This window comes from Rhinolophus sinicus, linkage group LG16, assembly GCF_036562045.2.
Source record: "Rhinolophus sinicus isolate RSC01 linkage group LG16, ASM3656204v1, whole genome shotgun sequence".
NCBI classification, from domain to species: domain Eukaryota; kingdom Metazoa; phylum Chordata; class Mammalia; order Chiroptera; family Rhinolophidae; genus Rhinolophus; species Rhinolophus sinicus.
The window spans coordinates 14,819,406-14,843,115 of record NC_133765.1 but is presented as its reverse complement, the minus strand read 5'-3'; the positions used below and the strand labels follow the sequence as shown (position 1 = coordinate 14,843,115).

Here is a 23,710-nt window from a genome sequence, read left to right as displayed (position 1 = left end):
CTACGACAAGGAGAGGGGAGAGAGAGAAGAATGGTGCTAGCAAGAAGATGGCGGCTGGGCTGGTAAGCGTGGATGGCGGTTTGCGGACAGTGTGGATCCAGCCTCCAGTGAGAGTATAGTGCCGCCAGAGAGAATATAGTGGTATGACTCCCCTACCTATGTCTCCGTGGGTGTTCCTTTTTGGCCTCACCATATCCTGCGTTCTTGTATGGGGAGCGGGAGCAGAGACCCCGGCACGACAAATGGCGCAGCGAGCAGGGTCTCCCGCACGACAGGTATATTAAAATTATAGTGCACAGACATTTGAGTAAAGTGCAGTAGGTGATAGCAGGCAAATGCTCCTGCAGCAACAATTAGAAAAAGCTATATTAATTTAAAAATTGTGCTTTGTGAATGTAATTATCAAAGAAACAAAGACAAGATGAATTAAAATTCCACAGGAGATGGAATCATTTGGGGATAAGAAGACAACCTCCAGGAATTTTTACCCTGGAGGAATTTTCTGCTTCTTGGTACCAACTCACCATTGGTCTTGTTCCAAGCGGAGGGTTTCTGTTGGGGAAAGATGAACCATCAAAGCTTTTAGTGGTTGTTACAAGGGTAAAGTGACTATTAGAAGACTTCAAACACATGTCAACTCTTCCTCAGATATTTACTGAGTGTTAGGGTTGTCAGACTAGACCAAAAGCTTCTAAAATGCCAAGCGAAATGCCCTACACCCTGTGGTGATTAGGAAACAAAGACACAGCAAAGGGAGGGAGCCTGCATTAAAGTCACTGATACAAACTCACTGAGCCAGTCTCTTCTTCAAAGCATGTGCCAAATTGTGAAGCTACATGTGGTGGGAGGCGAAGAAGCAAGCTGAAATCCTCTGAAGATGGTAATAAACTCAGAGTCTTTCAGAGGTTTTTAGAGACAAAGACCCAACAGATTCTCAATCAAAAACCTGGAAAGATCAGACTCTAGGAATAGAAAAAAATAAACATAGATTGAAACTTACAAACTCCAGTACAGACCTAACTCGGCTCTGAGCCTGATTGTATTCAGTGGCCAGATACTCACATTATATGCCTCGCTGAAGAAAGGGGAACCACCTTTGGTGAAAGACAGCATTATCTAGAGCACCTCTGGTCCTTATGGTTCTTTTACCCACAATGTTCAGCGTACGATGCAAAATTACAAAGAGGTAAAACCACGTGTAAAAGTAGATTGTAGAAGCAGATACAGATTACCCCAATCCTGGAGTTAGCAGTAAGGATTTTAAAATAACTCTGATTAATATGAACAAGAAAATAGAAGATGTATTAATTAGATGAAAGTATGAAGATTTTCACCAGAAAATTCGGATTTCTAAAAAAGAATAAAATGGGATTTTTTGGAGTGATAATAATGTCCTAATCTTGATGAGGTGTGGATCACACAGGCGTATGCATTTGTCAAAATCTGTGTGTGCACATTTAAGCTCTGTGCATTTCATTGTGTGTAAATTTTACCTTAAAAGAAACAAACTGTAAACAATATTGAAGTAATGTTAGTGATGTGCATGGTAAAGTATTTAGGGAGAAGTATATCAGTGTCTACAATTTACTATAAAGTTATCCAAAAAATAACATGGTTTGATGGGTGGATAGAGGTATGGATAGACAAAGAGATGGATAATAAAGTAGGCCAAATGAAATGCTAATAATAGAATTAACTGTTAAGGTGTTTACTGTAAAACTCTTAACTTTGCTGTATATTTAATTTTTTTCATAATACAATATAATAGGATATTATAAATAATGGTATGTGAAAAAATTGACAATTTGGTTGAAAAATGGACAACTTATTCAAAAATTTAACTTATCTGATGTAGTGGTTTAAAATATACCACAAATTATTTGATACCCCCTTTAAAATGTGGAGCTTAATTCCCCTCCCCTTCAATATGGGCTAGATTTTGTGACTTCCTTCTATTTAATAGAAAAAAAAATTAGATGTAGCAGTTGCAACTTCAGAGATTAGGTCATAAAAGGCACTGTGGCTTCCTGTTTGCTCTCTGTCTTAGATTACCTGCTCTGGGAAAATCATCTGCCATGTTGCCCTAAGGAGATGCCCACCTAATGTGGAACTGAGGCCTCCTGCCAACACCCAACAAGGAACTGAGACTCCCATCCAATGATCACTGAGTCAGCTTGTAAGTCCCCATCAAGACTTGGGAGGTCTGCAGCCCCAGGCAACATTTTCACTGAACCTCATGAGAGACCCTGTGCCAAATAACCCAACTACGCTACTCCTAAATTTCTGATTTACAGAATCTTTGAGATAATAAATGTTTGTTATTTTAAGCTTTCATTTTCAGTACAATTTTTATGCAGCAATAGAAACTAGTGCATCTCAACTACCAGAAAAGCTAGAAAATCTGAATACCCAAATATGTATTAAGGAAATTGAATCCACTAAACGAAACCTCCCCACAAAGAAAACCCCAACCTTTGATGTCTTCACTTGTAAATTTGTCCAAATATTTAATGAAGAACTGATAACAATCTTGCACAAACTTTTCCAGAGAATAGATAAAAAGGAAATATTTCCGAACTCTTTTAGTGAGGCCAACATAACCTGTCAAAGTACTTAGAAGAAAGGAAAATAATATCAAGCTTATTCTATTTCATAAATACAAATGCAAAATCCTTAACAAAATTTTAGCAAACTGAAACCACAAAAAAAAAAAAATCAAGAAGATTTTTATCAGAACCAAACAAAGTTTATTTCGTGAATGCAAGAATAACATTCAAAAACCAATCAATGCCTTTCATCACAATTACAAATATAAGGAGAAAAAAATCATGTTAATATCTCCAAATATGCAGAAAAACTTTTTTTAAAAATTGAACATCCATTCAAAATAATCACACTTAGCAAACAAGGAATATAAATGAATTTCCTTAAGATGAAAATGAATGTCCAGAGAGAGAGAGAGAGAGAAGGAACACCCACTATCACTACTTACATGGGAGGTTCTAACCAGTGCAATAAGGCAAGAAAAAATAAATTTTTAAAAAGAAATGAAAGGCACAAGTTTAGAAAATAAACTGGTCATTTTTCATAGATGACATAGTTGGGTAGATAGAAAATCCAAAAGAATCTACAAACTATTAGAATCAATAAATGAACTTAACAAGTTTGCTGGATAAAAGATCAATATAAAAACATCAGTTGTATTTCCATATACTAGCAACAATTAGAAAATCAAATTTTTAAAAAGATACTGTTAACAACAGTAACAAGAAACATCAAATACCAAGGAATAAATCATAAAAAAAGATGTAGAAGGCATCTACACTGAAAAATAAAAATCACTAGGAACAGAAATTAAAGACCTAAAGAAATGGAGGTATATACCGTGTTCATAAATTTAACAACTCAATACTGTAAGGTATCAATTTTCCCCAAATTATGCTATAGATTTAAGAGTTCCAATAAAAAAATTCTGGCAGGTTTTCATCCTGAAATTGATAAGATGATTGTAAAATTCACATAGAAATGCAAAATGTCAAGAATAGCCAGAACAATCTAGAAGAACAATAAAACTGAGACATTTACACTGCAGGTGAATAGAGCTTAATAGTAGTTAAGACAGTCTAATATTGGTACAAAAATAGACAAATTGTCACCTGGTTTATGAAAACAGAAAACTGCATTACAATGAAATAGATGATCTTTTAAATAAATTGTGCTGAGTTGACTGGATATCCACATGGAAGAACCCTGCCTTCTCATGATGTGCCTGAAGTAGGACAGCTTCAGTTTTGTCATTTATGCCTCCAGCAAGGTTTCATGGTTAATTTGCTCTAGGGCCCACTTATTTGTCTTTCTGATGGCTCAGTGTATCTGTAGAGCTCTCCGCTAACATCATATTTCAAATGAATCAATCTTTTTTTCCTATCAGCCTTCTTCACTATCCAATTTTCACATCTGTACAAGTAATTGGGAATATGAGGGTGTGGATGATCTTAGCCTTGGTCTCTAATCTCTCTAATCCCTACCTAATCCCTGTTTATAGTCTCTAATCCCTATCTCATCCCATATGTTAAAGAAACAATTCCAGATGGACTTAGATCTACATGATAAAGATAAAACAAAAATATTTTAGAGAACAGCTAGGAAAACATTTTAGGACATTGGAAGAACCAAAAGTTTCTTAAATAGGACACAAAGTACTACATACATGAAAAAACTTGATACATTAACTATTAACTACATTAAAATTATGAATTACTAGTAATTAAAAGACACCATTAACACAATGAAAAGTCAACCAATAGAGTAAGAGAAAATAATAAGTAAAACATATATTTGGTAATAGTCTCATATGAAAAATAGAAAAAGAACACCTGTGAATCAATAATCAATATAAGAAGAACTCCTGTAAATTAATAATCAACAGAAAAGCAGGAAAAATACTTGAACATGCACTTGACAAAAGAAGATATCCAAATTGCAAAGGTGGCCAACTGCACTCATCATCAGAGAAATGCAAGTTAAAACCTCAATCCAATGCTACTACACAACTTCAAAAATGGTTAAATTGGTTTTTAATTGCAAATACATAACGGTAAGGTTGTGAAGCAAATAGGACTCTCACAAACTGTTGATGAAAATATAAATTAATATAAACACTTGGAAAACTAATAAAAATGAACATATACAAAGCATTATGGCCCAGCAATTCCAATACACCAATTCTCTTTGGTATATACCCAACAGAAATGCATACATGCATTCATCATAAGACATAAATTAGAATGTTCACAGTAGCATTATTTTGCAATAGGAGGAAACTAGAAACCCAATTGCCCTTCAGTTGGTGAATGGATAAACAAATTGTTGTACTTCTGTACAATAAAAGGAATGGAAATCTGATATTCACAACAACATAGACAAATCTCAAAAAATATATTAAGCAGACATGGATAGGAAGAATTACATCATTAAAATGTCCATACTACCCAAAGTAATCTACAGATTCAGTGCAATCTCTATCAAAATACTAATGACATTTTTCACAGAATTAGAACAAATAATCCTAAAATTTATATGGAACAAAAAAAGACCCCAAATAGCCAAAGCAATTTTGAGAAAAAAGAACAAAGTTTGAGGTATCATGCTATCTGATATCAACCTACAGTACAAGGATATAATCATCAAAACAGCATGGTATTGGCATAAAAAAAAGACACATAACTCAAAGGAACAGAATAGAGAGCCCAGAAATAAACCCACACCTATACGATCAATTAATCAGTGACAAGGAAGACAAAAATATACAATGGAGTGAAGACAGTCTCTTCAATAAATGTATTGGGAAAACTGGACATAAATATGCAAAAAAATGAAATGAGACCACTTTCTTACACCATATACAAGAATAAACTCAAAATGGATTAAAAACTTAAATATAAGACCCCAAGTCATAAAACTCCTGGAAGAAAACAGAGGCAATCAATTCTTTAACATCACTGTTACTAATATTTCTTTTTGGATATGTCTGCTTGGGCAAGAGAAACAAAAGAAGAAATAAACAAATGGGACTACATCAAACTAAAAAGTTTTTGCACAGCAAAGGAAACCATCAACAAAACAAAAAGACAACTTATTGAATGGGAGAAGATAGTCTCCAATGACACAACCAAAAAGGGGTTAATATCCAAAATACATAAAGAACTCACACAGCTTAACACCCAAAAACCACACAATCCAAATTAAAAAATGGGCAGAGGATTTCAATAGACATTTCTCCAAAGAGGACATACAGATGGCCAATAGACATATGAAAAGATGCTCAATGTCACTAATAATCAGAGAAAAGCAAATAAAAACCATAATAAGATATCACCTCACAACTGTCAGAATAGCTACCATCAATAAATCAACAAATGACAAGTGTTGGCAAGGATGTGGAGAAAAGGGAACCCTCAGCACTATTTGGTGGGATTGCAAATTGGTGCAGCCACTATGGAAAACAGTATGGAGGTTCCATAAAAAAATTAAAAATAGAACTACCATTTGACCCAGCAATCCCACTTCTGGGTATTTATCTGAAAAAATTCAAACACTAATTCAGAAAGATATATGCATCCCTATGTTCATTGTAGCATTGTTTACAATAGCCAAGATATGGAAGCAACTTAAGTGTCCATCAATTGACAATTGGATAAAGAAGATGTGGTATACATATATAGTGTATGTATTACTCAGTCATAAAAAATTACAAAACCTTACCATTTGTGACAACATGGATGGACCTAGAGGGTATTATGCTAAGTGAAATAAATAAGACTGAGAAAGACAAATACCATATGATTTCACTTATATGTGGAATCTCAAAAAAACAAAATAAACAGAAGGGAGATCCAAGATAGTGGAGTAGATAAACATTGTGCCTGCTTCCTTCCATGAACAAATTAAAATTACAACTAAATTATAGAACAATCAACCTGGAGAACCATCTGAAGTCTGGCTGACCAGAAGTTTTATAACTAAAGATATAATAAAGAAGCCACGTCGAGACTTGTAGGAGGGACAGAGACATGGAACTGGCTAACACCAAAGCTCCATGTGGTGGTTGAGAAATGGGATGGATACCTCAGCTGTGGACATTCTCCCCAGAGGAGCAAGGGACCCCAGCACCACACCAACCTTCCCAGCCCAGAGTGCTGGTGCTGGGAAGAGAAACCCGCACAATATCTGGCTGTGAAAACCAGTGGGGATTCCAACCATCCAGGTGGAAGGGATGCAGTGGGAAACCCAGGCGTCCTCTTAAAGGGGCTGCACACACTCTTTCACTCCCAGGCACTCACCTTGAGCTCCAGTGGAAGGACAGTAACTTGGGGGGTGTCAGAGACTTACAGGGGGCAGACTGAGTCATGTGGGTCAACAGCTGGAGGATAGTCAGCATTCTCCCTGTGAGAGATTCTCTTCCTGTACAGCCAGCAAGCTAGAGCCATCTTTTCTGTGTCGAGCCCTCCCCCTACGCTTACGGCCAAAACTGAATCTGATTGGTCTGGTGAGCTCTGAAGCTCCAACCTCCTGAGTCACTGAGATCCCACCCCACCCAACTCCCCCAATGCCAGAAGCACTTTCTCCAATAGCAGCCAGCTACACTCGCATTGCACTCTTTCTTGGGAAACTATCAGAGTTTGACAGACCCCAAGCAGGTGGCGACTGGCCTCGGTGTGCTCTGAGACTTTTGCTGAGTAGCTTCAGGCTTAACACTGGCAACAAACCAGAATTTGCATTAACCTGGTGGGGGGACAGAGCCCCAAAGAGCAGTTTCCAGGCTCTCGGCCTCATATGGAGGGGTGCTGGCTCGGGAGGTAGATGGCCGTCAGCTGTGGCTAGTTGGCCGTCAGCTGTAACCATTGAGCCATTGGCCACTAATATAACTGCTGCGGCTATGGAGGAGAGTCGAGGAGAGCAGAGGAGCAGAGTCAAGGGGAATGAAGGAGAGTTGTCGGTCGGTTGGCAGAAAAGCGGACAGCAGGTCGCATGTCCGGTGAACCCAGCCTCCAGTGAGACCATAGTGGTATGACTTCCCTACCTATGGCTCCGTGGGTGTTCCTTTTTGGCCTGGCCACATCCTGCGTTCTTATATGGGGAGAGGGAGCAGAGACTCCCCACATGACACCTGGTGACCACAACTCTTCTCACTCACCCTGATACCCTGCCTCACCAAACCTGCGTACTGCACGAGGCTTTATCAGGGGCTGAACCTTAATGGAGCAGGCCTCAAGATGTCCTGGCATTTTGCAGAGCTACCCCAGGCCCTGTACTGGTGGCAGATATCCTCAGCTCACAGCATGACCTCTCCCACATGCCTCCAGAATTAGCACAGGCAGCAATCAATCATGGTTCATTTTGTAGCTCTTACCACATACTCCTTGGCCAGTCACAGGCAGTAGGAATCTTGGGCCTATACCAGAGCCCCTCCCAAGAGGCCACAGAACCAACATGTTTGGAGGTTGGCTTCAGACCACAGCAGAGCACTGCCCAATTAGTGCCACAAGCAACACACCCAAAGGGCAGTCTCAACAGACACCAGAGCCTGCTGGGGTGAATCCCACTCAGTGGGGTAAGCCACCCACACAGCAGCCTGTAAGCTGTGGATGTGGCCGAACCCCACAGCCAATCAGCCTGAGGGTCAACCCCACCCACTGATGTGCCAATAGCAACCAAGGCTCAAATATAACAGGAGGGCACACACAACCCACACAAGGGACATTCCTGGAACACCCAGTGCAGGTGACCAGGAAGACTGTGCCACTGAGCCCCACAGGGAACCTACTACATAAGGCCACCTGGCCAAGACTGGGGGACATAGCAGATCTACCCAATACATAGAAGCAAAGAGAGAGGCAGCCAAAATGAGGAAGCAAAGAAATACATTCCAAATGAAAGAACAGGAGAAAACTCCAGAAAAAGAACTAAACAAAATGGAGGCAAACAACTTACCAGAGACAGAGTTCAAAACAATGGTTATAAGGATGCTCAAGGAACTTAGTGAGAACTTCAACAAAGATATAGCAAGCATTGAAAAAGGACATAGAAACCATAAAAAAAAGAACCAGTCAGAAGTGAAGAATACAATAACTGAAATGAAGAATGCACTAGAAGGAATCACCAGCAGACTAGATGAAGCAGAAGATCAAGTCAATGATTTAAAGATAAGGTAGCATAAAACACCCAATCAAAACAACAAAAAGAAAAAACATCAAAAAAAAAAAAAATGAGGATAGTTTAAGAGACCTCTGGGACAACATGAAGTGTAACATTTGCATCAGATGGATACCAGAAAGAGAAAAGAGAAAGCAAGGAATTGAGAACCTATTTGAAGAAATAATGACTGAAAACTTTCCTAACCTGGCAAAAGAAATAGACATATAAGTTGAGGAAGCGCAGAGTATCCCAAACAAGATGAACCCAAACAGGCCCACACTAAGACACATTAAATTAAAATAGCAAAGGTTAAAGACAAAGAATCCTCAAAGCAGCAAGAGAAAGGCAACTAGTAACTTATAAGGGAGCTCCCATAAGATTGTCAGATGATTTCTCAACAAAAACTTTTCAGGCTAGAAGGGATTGGCACAAAATATTCAATGTGATGAAAAGTAAGGACCTGCAACCATGATTACTCTATCCAGCAAAGATATAATTTAGAATCTAAGGACAGACAAAGAGCTTCCCAGACAAGAAAAAGCTAAAGGAGTTCATCACCACCAAACAGTATTACAAGGAATGTTAGAGGAATTTAAGATGGGGGCGGGAGGGAGGGGAATCAAAACTATGAATAATAAAATGGCAAAAGCTACATATCTATCAGCAATTACTTTCAATGTAAATGGATTAAGTGCTCCACTCAAAAGACATAGGAGGGCTGAATGGATAAGAAAACAAGATCCTTACATATACTGCCTACAAGACACTCACTTCAGATGGAAAGACACACACAAATGGAGTGTAAAGGGATGAAAAAGATATTTCCTGAAAATGGAAATGAAAAAAAGAAAGAAAGAAAGCTGGATAGCAATACTCATACTAGAAAAAATAAACTTTAAAACAAAGGCTATAACAAGAGACAAAGAAGGACCCAGTAATCCTACTTCAGGATATTTATCTGAAGAAACCCAAACGCTACTTCGAGGGGACATGTGCATCCATATGTTCATTGCAGCATTGTTTACAATGGCCAAGATGTGGAGGCAGCCTGGGTGTCTGTCGAAGGAAGAATGGAAAGAGGAGGTGATACATATATACAATGGAATATTGCTTGCACATGGAAGGGAATGGGTTCTTGACATCTGCAGAGGCATGGATGAACCTGGGAGGTATTGTGCTGAGTGGAGTGTAAGACAGAGAAAGACAGATGCAATGTGATTTTGCTTATATGTGGAATCTAAAGAACAAATTCAACAAACAAAACAGAAACAAAGTCATAGATACAGAAAACATATTAATGGTTGCCAGATGGGAGTGGGGTTGGGGATGACTGAAAAAGGGGAAGGGATTAAGGAGTACGGATTGGTTGTTATACAATAATCATGGGGATGTAGGGTACTTCATGAGGAATGTAGTCAATAATATTGTAACAACTATGTACAAGTATGGTGTCATATGGGTACTAGATTTGTTGGGGTGATAGATGGGAGGGAGTTGGGGGGCAGGGTGTAAAATTGAAGGGATTAAGAAGTACAAATTGGGCTGGCCTGGTGGCTCAGGCGGTTGGAACTCCGTGCTCCTAACACTGAAGGCTACCTGTTTGATTCCTACAAAGGGCGGTGGGCTCTCAACCACAAGGTTGCTGGTTCAACTCCTCGACTCCCACAAAGGATGGTGGGCTGTGCCCCCTGCAACTAACAACGGCAACTGGACCTGGAGCTGAGCTGCACCCTCCACAACTAAGACTGAAAGGACAACAACTTGACTTGGAAAAAGTCCTGGAAGTACACACTGATCCCCAATAAAGTCCTGTTCCCCTTCCTCAATAAAATCTTTAAAAAAAAAAAAAGAAAAGAAAAGAAAAGTACAGACTGATAAGTAGGAAATAGTCATGGGGATATAAAGTAAAACATAGGGAATATAGCAAATAATATGGTAATAATTATGTATAGTGCCAGGTGGGTACTAGACTAGTCAGGGGAGTCATTTTTTAAATTACACAAATGTCTAACCACTATGCTGTACACTTGAAATTAATATAAAATAATATTGAATGGCAACGGCAAGTGAAAAGTTAAAAAGTGGGTGAAATGTGAAGGGGAATAAGAGGTTCAAATTTCCAGGTATAAAATAAATAAGTCATGGGTCTATAATGTACAGCATAGGAAATAAAGTCAATAATATTGTGATAGCACAGTATGATGTCAGATGGTTATCACAGTGACCGCTTCTTTAGGTATACAAATGTTAAGTAACTATGGTGTACCCCCGAAACTAATATAATGTTGTATGTTAGCTATATTTTAATAAAAACCTTTAAAAAATAAAATAGAGGGAAAAAACAAAAACAAAATAAACAAACAAAACAGAAAAAAACTCATGGATAGTGAGAACAAGCAGATAGTTGCCAGATGGGAAAAGGGTTGGGGGGCTGGGTGACAATGATAAAGGTATTAAGTAGTACAAATTGGTAGTTACAAAGTAGTCGTGAGGATGTGAAGTATAGCATAGGAAATATAGTCAATAATATTACAGTAACTATGTATGGTGTCGGGTGGGTACTAGACTTACTGGGGGGATCACTTTGTGAGTTGTCTGAATGTCTAATCACTATGCTGCACACCTGAAACTAATATAAAATTGAATGTCAACCGTAATTGAAAAATTTAAAAATATAAGTCCCACATAAATCAGTGAGAAATGGAAAAAAAAGTGTATGTTGAGCAGAGAATCCAGTCACAAAAAAATGCATACATGTGATTCCATTTACATAAATCCAGAAACAAGAAATAAAATGGTTGATTCTCATAAATCTGATGTAAAACAAAAGAAGCCCAACACAAGAGCGTATACATATGATTCCATTTCTGTAAAGTACAATGAGGCAAAACTAATTTATGCTATTCGAAGTTAGGATAATGATTACCCTTTGGGAAATGACAGTTATTACAAAGGAGCACAAAGATAGCTTCTGGGCATTAGTAACGTCCTGTTTCCTGATCAGATGAAAGTTGATTGAACTGTACACTTATGCTATGTGTATATGAATAGATGTGTATTATACTTCAATAAAAATGTAAACTATTTTTTAAAAGCAAAAGAAAACACATGCATGCAAACCAATAACAAACATTTGGCAAAAACACACATAATGAAAAGATGCAGAAATGGGAGTGTGGCGGGGCTGAAGGGGAATGAAATAAAAGATCCCTTCCCCTGCTCCCATGCCTCGGTCACTCCAGTTAGCACACACAGAGCATCTCTGAGTCAGAGTTGGCCTCTAGCCTGGGGATGGGGAGAGAGGCACACCCAGCCCAAACATTTGTGGGCCCAGGGAAAATAGTTCAAATAGAGGCCCACATACTATATACCTAAAAAATTAAACATTACAAATACAATATGTTCTATCTGCCTATCTTGACATATTTACACATATACACACACATACACACACAAATACATACATACACACACACACCCTTTATAATGATCAGGAATGCCAGTTTTGAATTTAGAATCTTCAGACTCCCCAGGGCCCTTCTTCCCAACCCAGCTAAGTCCCACATTGCAAGAAACTTCACAGTCGCATGTGTGGGCACCCCAGGACTTCTAAATTCCATTCAAACCCCCACAGCAAGCATTCCCTAGTCCCAGGGGTGTGCACACCAGCAGCGAGATCTGTCCATGGGAGGATGCACCTGAGAAAAAGGCCTGCACAAACCTTGGAGGAGGTTGCAGCCATCTGGGCAGGGAATGACAACGTCCCGCATCCCAGGAGAGTGGTCTGGAGCAGGCACATAGGCTCTGAATGGGCATGTCCTCTTGGCCCCACGGACTCCTTGGCTGTGGGAAGGCCAAAGCCAAAGGGGAGCAACATGAAGGCCAAGGTCAGAGCCTCTCTTGCCAAGTCTCAAGACAGATGCCCTAAGCCCCACTATTTGCTTTCTGACCCAACCCCACCAAATAGCAATAAGAGTTGTCATTTGCCCGACACTTTACAGTTTACAAAGTACCTTCACATGTAATACTCATAATCCTCACAATCTTGTAAGATTACAACATAATACCATTTGATAGATGAGAATACTGAGGCAAAAGTGACTTCTTGAAGTCACACAATAAAAAGGAAAAAAAAAATGATTATTGCTAGGTCTCCAGTGCAAGACTTTTCCCTCTAAATTTCAAAGGTCATGTTCTTTCCACGACTCAACACTGCCATCCATCCCTCAGCTTTCTAAAGAACTGACGGGGTTAAAAACATAGCAAATACATGAAAATTGTAACTATGTGGTTGAAGCATGTTAGAAAAATACCAGAGTCAGGGAAGGAAATTTAACACCAAATACAGAGTCCTTTCTGGGAAAGAGGCTGGGCCAAATTCATCGCTGGGACAAAGCATAGTACGTAGGAGTAGAAAACCTAGCTGAGTTTTGGGGGCCTCATCCCCACCCCAAACCACAAAATGAGGGCCTTCAATGCAATTAAGCAATCTCCACCCAAATTCCACACCAATTACATGAGGGGCCTGGCTTCACAGCATGCCTTCTCTCCACCGCCCCACCAAAAATACTTTATTAATGAGAGAGCAGCGTAAAGCCACGGGCCTTCATCTGCTCAGGGACAACCCAGAGACAGCAGGCTGGCACCAGCTCCAGTTAATGCCCGACCCTCCTCCAGCGAGGATCCACTAAGCTATGCCTCCCTCTAATTACCAGGTGTCGGGCTCAGGGCCTGGCCAGTTATTTAGAGAACCAGCGCCTGTTCCCAGCACAGATCTCTATGAGGCTGGGGCTGCAGGCACTCTGCTCAAAGCCAGCTGCTTGAAGCTGCCGTCTCCTCACTCTGCTATTCCAGGACCCCTCCTGCTGCCTCTGCACCCCAAAGCTCAGCAGCATCATGTCGCTCGCACACACAGCTGCAGAGTATATGCTGTCAGATGCCCTGCTGCCTGATCGCAGGGGCCCCCGCCTCAAAGGACTGCGCCTGGAACTTCCCCTGGACCGCATGGTCAAGTTCGTAGCTGTGGGCTCCCCTTTGCTGCTGATGTCCCTGGCATTTGCCCAGGAGTTCTCCTCTGGTAAGTGGCTTCCAAGACCTAGTGTATAGGAGAGATTCCACTTTGTGTCACTCTTTACATGGGCTCTGAAGCGAGGCAGCTCCCACATTGTCCAGGTGGCATGACTGGCCTGGGCATGACCTAAAAGGCAGACTGTGCATGAGTTCAGTGCACCAGCAAAACAGAGGCAGCAAGAAATTTTGAAAAGTCATTTCCAAAATGTTGCAATAAAAATTTAGTTTAAATTTCAGTATTCATGTATTTTATGTCATTGCAATAACTCAACTTTTATTTTGATTGTATATGAAAGAGAGATTAGGGCCCCATAATATTTTAAGGACGTAGGCCCTCTGAAGGTCTTGGTCACCCATGCTTTACGTAAGTCTCTTATCTTCTTGGAGCCTTCTTCCTACTCGCCACCTCTAGGGTTACTGACTTGAGAACAGAGGTTAAGTGGCTGACAGAGCCTGGTACATCATAGGTGCTGAATAAACCCATTCCTTCCTCTGAAAACAGAAACATTAACAAACACATGTATGTAGTGTTCTAGGTGCTGGATTAACTCAGCAAACCTGCCACCTCTATTAAAGAGAAGGTGGATTTCCCAAGAATTGGGATTTCTGGCGTTCTTTTCCGGCTGTGTGATTAGCTTACCACATTTCCCAAGGAAGGGTGTCAACCTCCCACTGCCTCTCCATTTACCTAGAAGATGGGGAGTACTGGTTCCCATTTCTGTCTCTTGGGAATGATGGGAAAACCAAAAACCAGAAACTCTCCTTCCAAGCCTACTTTCCTTCTAGCACCACTCCCCCACGTTTTCCCTGATTTGGGCTCAGAAGTCCAATAAAATAATCCTCTAAGTTTTAAAACCTGAAAGACATCAGCTCTCTCAGAAAAGTGATGTCACCACCAAACTGCAAGCCTTCCGGTGCAAAACTGCAAGAGCGCAGGGACGCTCCCCACCTCCCCCCTCCCACTCCCACCACCACCCACTGCTGCCTGCCTGTCTGGGAGTCCAGGGGGACCCCAGAGGGAAAGGAACTGCGGGACATCAAAGTCAGTGCATGGGCAGGCCTGGGCCAGAGACTGGAGTGCTGTCCCGTCATGCCCTTCCTACGGTGACACTGCCTTGCCAAACCCAGAAACTGGGGCATGGGAAAAGTGCCTACCAGGTACAGAAATTGGCAGAGTTGTGGAGGGGACCCCTAAAAGCTCTTAGTTGCATGTCTCCTGGATTCCCATTCCTCAAAGCTGTATTCCTGTTCCAGGGTCTCCCATCAGCTGCTTCTCTCCCAGTAACTTCAGCGTCCGGCAGGCTGCCTATGTGGACAGTTCCTGTTGGGACTCACTGGTTCACCATGAACAGGACGAGCCTGGCCAGTACAAGCTGAAATCCCTCTGGCCTCACAAGGTAAAGGGGGCTGGGACTCCATCAGGCTGGCTTCCTGGCTGAACGGAGAGGGACAGAACTGCATCATTATATTCTCACTTGCCTCTTCGCCACCCCTCCCCTTTCATATGTTGGTCACTGACTTTCATGTTTCCGACATTCTTCAAATGTCTGATGACCTTTGGTTTCCCACTTTTATCTGATTGTCAGCTTTGTGCTGATGGATGAGGCTTGTTGACCAGCAGCCTTTAGTTTAAGGAGATGTCTTGGGCCATTTTATGGGGAAAAACCTCAAATATCAGTATCTGTGATCCTGTCTCTAGGGCGGTTCAGTTTTCACAAGTATGATTCGATCATGAATTTGTGTAGAGAGGGCAGGTTGCAGTTGGCATCAAGTTCAACTGCCAAACTTCTGGGAACTCAGCATTCAGTATTAATTCAACTAACCCCCTCCCCAATCTCAACATGGTCGTCCCCCCCACCCCCCGCCCTCAATAGACTTAAGTGCAGAATCTCTCTGGTTTAATGTTTCCAAGACATAAACCACAGCCTTCTGCCAGGGACAGGAAATCGCTTGAGTGCATCATGTTACAGAAAGGGTCAGCAGGGCTGTTTCCAATATTCCTGTTGTTTCAGCCCCACCTGCAGCCTGTTTCACATGTACTTGGTACCTCTAATTCCTGAGTCTTTCTGATTCTATGGCACAAAACAGCTTGCTTGCCCCTGCCTCAACTCCATATCCACCCACAGGCTGGTATCTTGTCACAAAACTGCTTTCCAGTTTTCAACATTTTGTTACTGTTGTCTCCCCTCCTGTTTTCTTTCTCTTTGCATGATTATGTCTTTTTAACCTTTATTCTCATTTCAGTGGGGTTTTATGAGGGAGCAGAAGTCAGACGTGCATCCAATTCACAATGTTTAATCAGAAGTCACTCATAATATTTTGTAGTTATGACAATTTACAAGGCCTCAAAACACCACAGTTCTAGAACCCCAAACCAGTGACTTAATGCAGAGTTCACAGAGGGTTGGCAGTTGAACTTGATGCCAACTGGTCTTTGTCACTGGAAATGCGTAAGCAGGATCTGGAAGGCAATAAGTTCAAGATATTGCAGAGAATTCATGTCAGAAGAGTCAAATCTCTAGGGATGAAGAGTGTTTTCAAGAAATGTCATTTTACAAACATGCGTGAAAAGCTTCTAGTTTTCTTTTGTGGCCAAGTATACCTTTCCCAACTTTCCTCCTTAGTTTAGAAACTGTCTCTCACACACACATGCACACATACTCCTTTCTCGTCTACCTAGATGCAACCAAGTACTATGTGTCCTCCCTTTTTCTTCAAATTGTCCTCTAAAATACAAAGCACCCCTGGTTCAGAGAAGCTGTAGTCAAGTAGTCAATGAAGAAATAAGCACCAAAACCAGACTGCCGAGTTTCAAGTCCCACTCACTCACCTACTACATGTGAAACCTTGTAGGTTACTTAGTATTTTTACACGTCAAAAACAGAGATACTAACAGAGTACCTACCTGATAGCAGCCTTGTGAAGATCAAATGAAACGATGCATGTTAAGCACCTAACACAAACATAGCTTTAAAAAGCCTTTACATGTAGAGTTTTCACTGTGACAGAACAGTGGGCCCAACCCCATGAGGTGTGGTGTACGATGAGGAAACAAGGAAAAGCCCCTTATCTCAGGCAGCACGTGAGAGGAGGCTGGGAAGGCAATGGGATCGGACCTCTTTTCTAGAGGGTCTAAGTAAGTCAGCAATGTCGGGGATGCTGGCTGGACTTTGAAAGCTAATGGGCTTTGGATGTCTGGTAATGAGAATCTGGAGCAGAGAAAGAAAATGGAAGACTGAGAATAAAGACACTGTCCCCTGGAATGCCATGACCACTGTTGGCCATGCCTTCTGGTTAGCTACCCAGGCTAACGTGCTTGGGCACTGGGGAGCACTCTTGCTCTCCCCATCCACTCCCTCTCCCCCCAACTTCCTTCCTTCCTCTCTGCCTCTTGCCTTTCCAGATCAGGAAAGTAGAGACGGGGAGCATGGAGATGCACCATCCCCTCTCCTGGGCCCAGTATTCAGCCAGCTCAGTCAGTAGAGCCATAGGTCCTGGGCTGCTGGTGGCTCATCCCCCTTCTGAGGCAGGAGCCCCACTCAGAGCGCTCTCCACAGCTCACTCTCGCCCCACAGGCCCTCCCCTACTCCCTGCTGGCCCTGGCCGTGGTCATGTACCTGCCAGCTCTGCTGTGGCAGTACGCAGCTGTGCCAGCCCTCAGCTCTGACCTGCTCTTCATCATCAGCGAACTGGACAAATCCTACAACCGCTCCATCCGCCTGGTGCAGCACATGGTGAAGATCCGGCAGAAGAGCTCGGACCCCCATGTTTTCTGGGATGAGCTGGAGAAGTGAGTTGTTCCTTCCACTCCTTTCTGAAGGACTCCGTCAAGAATTAAAGTAATATCCGTGCAGAGTAATCTTTAAACTATCCTCTATACCACCTTTCTCCATAGTGCAAAGTGCTTAACATCTCATTAACTTTCTAGCATTTCTGTACCGGAAGAAGAGCAAGGACTCTACCCCTAGTTTACAGATGAACAAAGGGATGGTTCTTTAAAATACTTTCATATACCACTCCCCTGCTCATAAACCTTGACTAGCTCCCCTCATGTCTACAGAAAAATATCCACGTTCTCCCAAATATTTTTCCAAGGCCCTCTACACACTGTCACCAACTACTTTCTGGAACTTCTTACTACGTGACAGAAATTTTCCATTCTAGCTAGGCAGTCTCCTTTTCTCCCGAACAAGTCATTCATCCATCTCAGCATTCATCAATTGTTTGAGTACCAGGCACTGTTCTGAATGTTTTAGATACCTGTGTCTTTGTTGGGGGCAGAGATGGGGAGGAGACAAAGCTACACCTACCAATCCATGTGGGGCTTATATTCTACTGAGGGAAAACAGGCAACAAATAATCGTAACACATTAAGTAAATTTTATGGTAGAAGAGGTATGAAGAAAAAATAGTAAAGCAGGTAAAGGTGGACGTGGACAAGAAAGCTGGAAGGTTGTGGAGTGGTGGTTATTTTTTATATTTTTATCTTTTTAAGGAGGGTGCCGCTCACAGGGGCCCATGCAGGGATTGAATCAGCAACTTTGGTGTATTATTAGCACCACACTCTAACCAACTGAGCTAACTGGCCACCGCCAATGGTGCAGTTTTAAACAGGGTGGCCAGGGTGGATAGTTGAACCAAGAGGATAGGTGAGCTATTTGCAACCATATTCTGTCTCGTGTTTGCGCACATACTCTTTCTGGCCCCTATCTGCCTTCTGGAGACCGACTGTAAGACAATCTTCTCCATGAAGGTTTCTGAACCCTCCAGCCCACACTGTTGTTGTCACTCGCCTAATTTATAACTACCTTGCTTTGTAGTCATCATTTTGACAACAAACCAAGTGCTATTTTTATTTTACGTTTGCATATCTTATCCGCCCCTTCCCCACAAGCCAGACTGGAAGCTTCTTCAGAGCAGAGACTGGCTTACACGTACCTGAACACCACAGCTCCCAACAAATACTTGTTAGCAAATTTATTTTTATAAAAGTGAATGAATTGACCTAAAAATCATAGAGTATACAGACGAACCCGAATGCGCTTATTTAGACTCCCAGTCCAGTGCTACTTTAATAAGCCTTACTGCTTCCTAAGGGTCCAACTTCAGCTTACAGGTGTAGTCTGCCCTGCTGGGCAGAAATCCAGTGTGACCATTTATTATTCATTGATCATTCACTGGACTTACTGCATTGCACTCACTGCTTGGATAATTAAGATATACTTACACACCTTCTTTTGGGGAGAGAGGTAGTTATGGTCAGAGAAGGGAGATTTTCATGTGAATTGAGAATACCATGTTGGATACACACATTGTGTTTTTTTCCACATGGCTCTTTCAGGATATGGTTCTAATGTCCCTCACCTTGTCTCCTTTCTTCTTCTCCCCAGGGCTCGGAAAGAACGATACTTTGAATTCCCCTTGCTGGAGCGGTACCTGGCATGTAAGCAGCGCTCACACTCACTGGTGGCCACCTACCTCCTGAGGAACTCCCTCTTGCTCCTCTTTACCTCAGCCACCTACCTGTACCTTGGTCACTTCCACCTGGATGTCTTCTTCCAAAAGGAATTCAGCTGTTCCGTCAAGACAGGGCTGCTCAGCGATGAGACCCACATCCCCGACCTCATCACATGCAGGCTGACCTCCCTGTCTGTTTTCCAGATTGTTAGTCTCTCCAGTGTAGCAATATACACCCTACTGGTTCCAGTGATAATCTACAACCTCACACGGCTATGTCGGTGGGACAAAGGACTTCTGTCCATCTATGAGATGCTCCCAGCATTTGACCTCCTCAGCAAGAAGATGCTGGGGTGCCCCATCAATGACCTCAATGTGATCCTTCTTTTCCTCCGAGCCAACATCTCTGAGCTCATCTCTTTCAGCTGGTTAAGTGTCTTATGTGTGTTGAAGGACACCACCACCCAGAAGCACAACATTGACACGGTGGTCGATTTCATGACTTTATTGGCTGGCTTAGAACCCTCAAAACCGAAACACCTCACTCACCGGGTGTGTGATGAAAACCCATAGTGAAGAAATCCTGGAACAAGAAATTTTATGATAGTAAAAATCTCTCTCCTTCATCACAAGCCTCACAGACTAATATACAAAAATATCTGTTTTAGAATTGCTAAGCTTGGATTTAGCTGACTCATACATTCTGTATCATGTTATCCTAAAGGTGTGAAGAGATAATCGACACACGGAAATAAATCTGAAAGTTGGATCTGAAGAGTCAAAGAACTGAAAAATTAAGTCTAGAGCATATGAGGAGAGAAGAAAACCCTACAACCAAAATAAAGTCTAGACATTCTACAAGGAAAGAAGGTTCTGAAGGCTATTTAAGGAGGCAGGTTCTTCTCACTGTATTTACTCTATGGCCCTTCTAGGATACACACACAGTTTATCCCAAAGAGCAAGTGGGTTAATCTGGTAGGAGAATAAAGACATGGAATCCCTCCAAACCCTTTGGTGGGGCCTGACATCCTAGGAATTTGCCCAGCTTGCTTTGTCGAAGCCATCAACCGCGCTCAGGCCTTCTGTGGTCTGCAAAGTGGGCAGGAGGTAATGATGGCAGGAACCTGTAATCTGCTCTTTGTGCTTAAGGACCGTGTAGAACAAGACCAGGGCCGTGCCACAACCATGAGGTGTGCAGATACACTGTTTCATCATCTAAATCAGGGACTCCCTTAACCACGGGCTGGGATTATGGGCTGCGGACTACTTCACAACTCTTAATGGGCCCTAGTGTGCTTTTAATACCCCAGGGGAGGTGATACTTCCATTAGCAGCCAATCACCGAAAAGCGACCGCGTAAGTGAAGTGCTGTTGAGCCTCTTCTCTCTTCTCTGACTCACCACCATATCTAAGTTGGTAACTTCCATTCCTGGGCCTGTATTTAAGGAGACCTTGATCTGACTCCAAAGGCCACACTCAGCCCACAACACTATGCTCTCTCTCATTTGATAGTTCTTTTCAGAGGTGCACATTGTTACACCCTTCTTCAGATAGGTAAACAGGAAAATTATCTTGCTCCTGACAAATCTGGGTAAGTTCACCTAAAACAAGCAAAGTGGCAGACAGAGGCATTCATCAATGGCTTCCTATTGTCATTAGGTAAAAGTCTAACTCTTCAATTGGTACAACACCCTTCACTATCCAAATACTGTCTACTACTTCCGTCCTCTTGCCTCTCTCCATATGCATCTTTCACTCTATTCAACTACTTGCAGTTTGTAAGTTCACATGATGTGGAGGACAGCATATTCAAAAGCTTATGAATATGCTGTCCCCACTGTCCAAGATGCCCTCCTGTTCTTCACTGGGCTGACGACTACCTCTCGTTCAGTCAGCCCAGACCTATTTCTTTCAAGAAGTGTTCCTTATCTCCTCCCCTGCCCCCAACTAGGTGCTACCATATCATCCAATACCTACCTCTGAGATAAAACTTATTACACTGTGTTAATACTGCCCCTTTATTTGCCTGGCTTTCCCTCTTAAATAAGTTTCCTAAACATTCTGCCATACTGAGCACTAAATAAATATTCTCCTGAGCAAATAAGTGACTGCATGAGTTGCTTGGTAATATTACATTGTCTGGAGTGCACAGACTCAGCCTCTAAATAATCCTGTACGGAAAAAGCTTTGTGCGCAAAGATGCACTTTGCAGCAACTGGTGACCAAAAAATCAAATTACATGAAAATAATTATGAAAAATTATTAGGCCATAACTGGAATATTAAGCAGCCATTTAAGATTTTGTTTATAAAGAAGTTGTAATAATACTGCAAAATGACTATACCGTGTTTCCCCGAAAATAAGACCTAGTGGGACAATCGGCTCTAATGTGTTTTCTGGAGCAAAAATTAATATAAGACCCAGTATTATATTATATTATTATATTGTATTATATTAATTATATTATATTATATTATATTATATTATATTATATTATATTATATTATTTTATATTATATTATATTATATTATTATATTATATTATATTATATTATTTTATATTATATTATATTATATTATTATATTATATTATATTATATTATATTATATTAATTATATTATACTGGGTCTTATGTTATATAAGACCCGGTCTTATATTATAGTAAGATAAGACCGGGTCTTCTATTAATTTTTGCTCCAAAAAATGCATTAGAGCTAATTATCTGGCTAGGTCTTATTTTCGGGGAAACACGGTAATAATGGTAAGTGAACAAAAGGGAAACATTATATCCATATGATCTAACCTACATAAAGATGCATGAACATATGCAGTATGATATAACCTATATAAAAATGCATGAAAACATACATACCAACATGTTAAAAAAGGTTCACTCCATGTGGCAGCATTATGAATTTTTAAAATCTTTGTACTACATTTTCTAAATTTCTAAAATGTGCATGGAATGTTTTACATATTATAAGGAAATGTTTCTAATGAAGAACGAACAATAAACATCTTAATGCAAATACCACTGAAATCCACTGGCCAGAGGAGTTTGCAAACTAATGCAAATGATGGCACTTTTCCTCCCACTATGTATTACACATGTATATCAAGAGGAATAATGATAATAAAGTCAGATCACAAAGCCTGCAAGGACAAAATACAGCTGTACAGCAAATAAACCAGGCTGTTAGCAGATATGGGATTTAAAAAAAAACAAAACACCCACATCTCTTCCTATCACTCAGAACTATTTTCAGGTTCCAAGGTAAAGTTCCAATCTGTAGTATCAAAGGCATGAGTTGTGGATATTTTGTAGGATAAAAACATTGCTGGCAGTTTCCAAAAACAAATCTATATGGCTGCCTTGAGTATGTTTGTGGAAACATACTGGCACCGTGAAAAGTTGCTCTGTTAAAACCCAGCCAGGTGCAACAAGGGCAGCTTACAAGGTAGATGGACATAAAAGGACTTTCGCAAGCCTTCTCTCTGCGTTAAAACTATTTTGTCAAGACCCTGTCACTAGTTTTACAATTTTCTGAAATGAAATACGGGGTCAATTCTAAACCTCTTTTTTTTTGAACTGTGTTACTATATTAGCGTTAGATTTTTCTCCAGTAATTCAATGAACTTATTAACTATGTATTTCCTATAATTTCGATATACAACTCTAGAAGTCTAAACTTGTAATATATGACCGTAATTCTATTTTGTATCAGTAGTGCCTTACGGTTTAGAACTCTCGTTCACCTTCATTATTCTACAGTATATTGTTTTTCAAAGGAAAATTCTGCCGCCAGAGGCTCACTCAGCTGGTTAGGGGCCCTGCTGAGAGGAGAATGAACACAAGCCTCTGCCTTCCAGACCGGTGCCCTTACCAATACTGCGTCCTAAAGAACTGTTACCCTCCTTACTTGATTTTCAGCTCGACTTTCCTTATGAAGTTAGAGCTACATAAATAGACGTATAAGTATAGAAACATACTTCTGTGTTAGCGTGTTATTAAAGCTGCTTGTTCTACCTTCCATCTCCCCGCTTAGATTCTACCCTGACACAGCAGAGGCTTGTTTTCCATCCAGCACTGGAGTCCCGGCTCCTAGTAAAATCACAGCGTCATGGAAACATTGATGTCACCTGCACAAGGGAAGGGAATCAGGAAGGAAAGCAGCAGCACCAGCACTTGCGTTCGAGCGGGACCTACAGTCCGGGGAGGACTGTGGGCACCAAGTGTGAAAAGCTGGTGTTGACGGCACTGGGCTACGGTGGGGGATGGGACTCGCGCCGCCACGGCTTTGCGGGCTCCCGCCTCCGCTCACACTCACACTCCCGCTGAGCACGCCCACGCGAGTCACGGTCGGTCACGAGGGTCGCTTCCGGCCGCCGGCCCACCCAGTCGCACCTCCTCTAGGCAGCGGACCTGCACGGCTGAGACGGACCCGCGCTGTCGACCCAGAAGTTACGTCAGTCGGCGTCATGACG

At 41.5% G+C, this 23,710-nt stretch overlaps 1 protein-coding gene across 1 annotated transcript; it reads left to right on the top strand.

Annotated features, from left to right (window-relative positions):
* The first annotated feature begins 13,463 nt into the window (after positions 1-13,463).
* On the top strand, positions 13,464-19,856 carry PANX3 (pannexin 3). Its single transcript, XM_019710425.2, has 4 exons — positions 13,464-13,774; positions 15,022-15,164; positions 17,343-17,557; positions 19,158-19,856. The coding sequence occupies exons 1-4, from the start codon at positions 13,594-13,596 to the stop codon at positions 19,795-19,797; spliced, it is 1,179 nt and encodes a 392-aa protein (XP_019565984.1). The 5' UTR covers positions 13,464-13,593; the 3' UTR covers positions 19,798-19,856.
* The last annotated feature ends 3,854 nt before the right edge of the window (positions 19,857-23,710 follow it).

Bases quoted from the DNA above. Each gene is read 5' to 3' on its own strand.
- PANX3 (XM_019710425.2), top strand. From the start codon at position 13,594: ATGTCGCTCGCACACACAGCTGCAGAGTATATGCTGTCAGATGCCCTG. The intron at 13,775-15,021 runs GTAAGTGGCTTC...TTCCTGTTCCAG, and splicing joins TGCCCAGGAGTTCTCCTCTG to GGTCTCCCATCAGCTGCTTC. The intron at 17,558-19,157 runs GTGAGTTGTTCC...TCTTCTCCCCAG, and splicing joins TTCTGGGATGAGCTGGAGAA to GGCTCGGAAAGAACGATACT.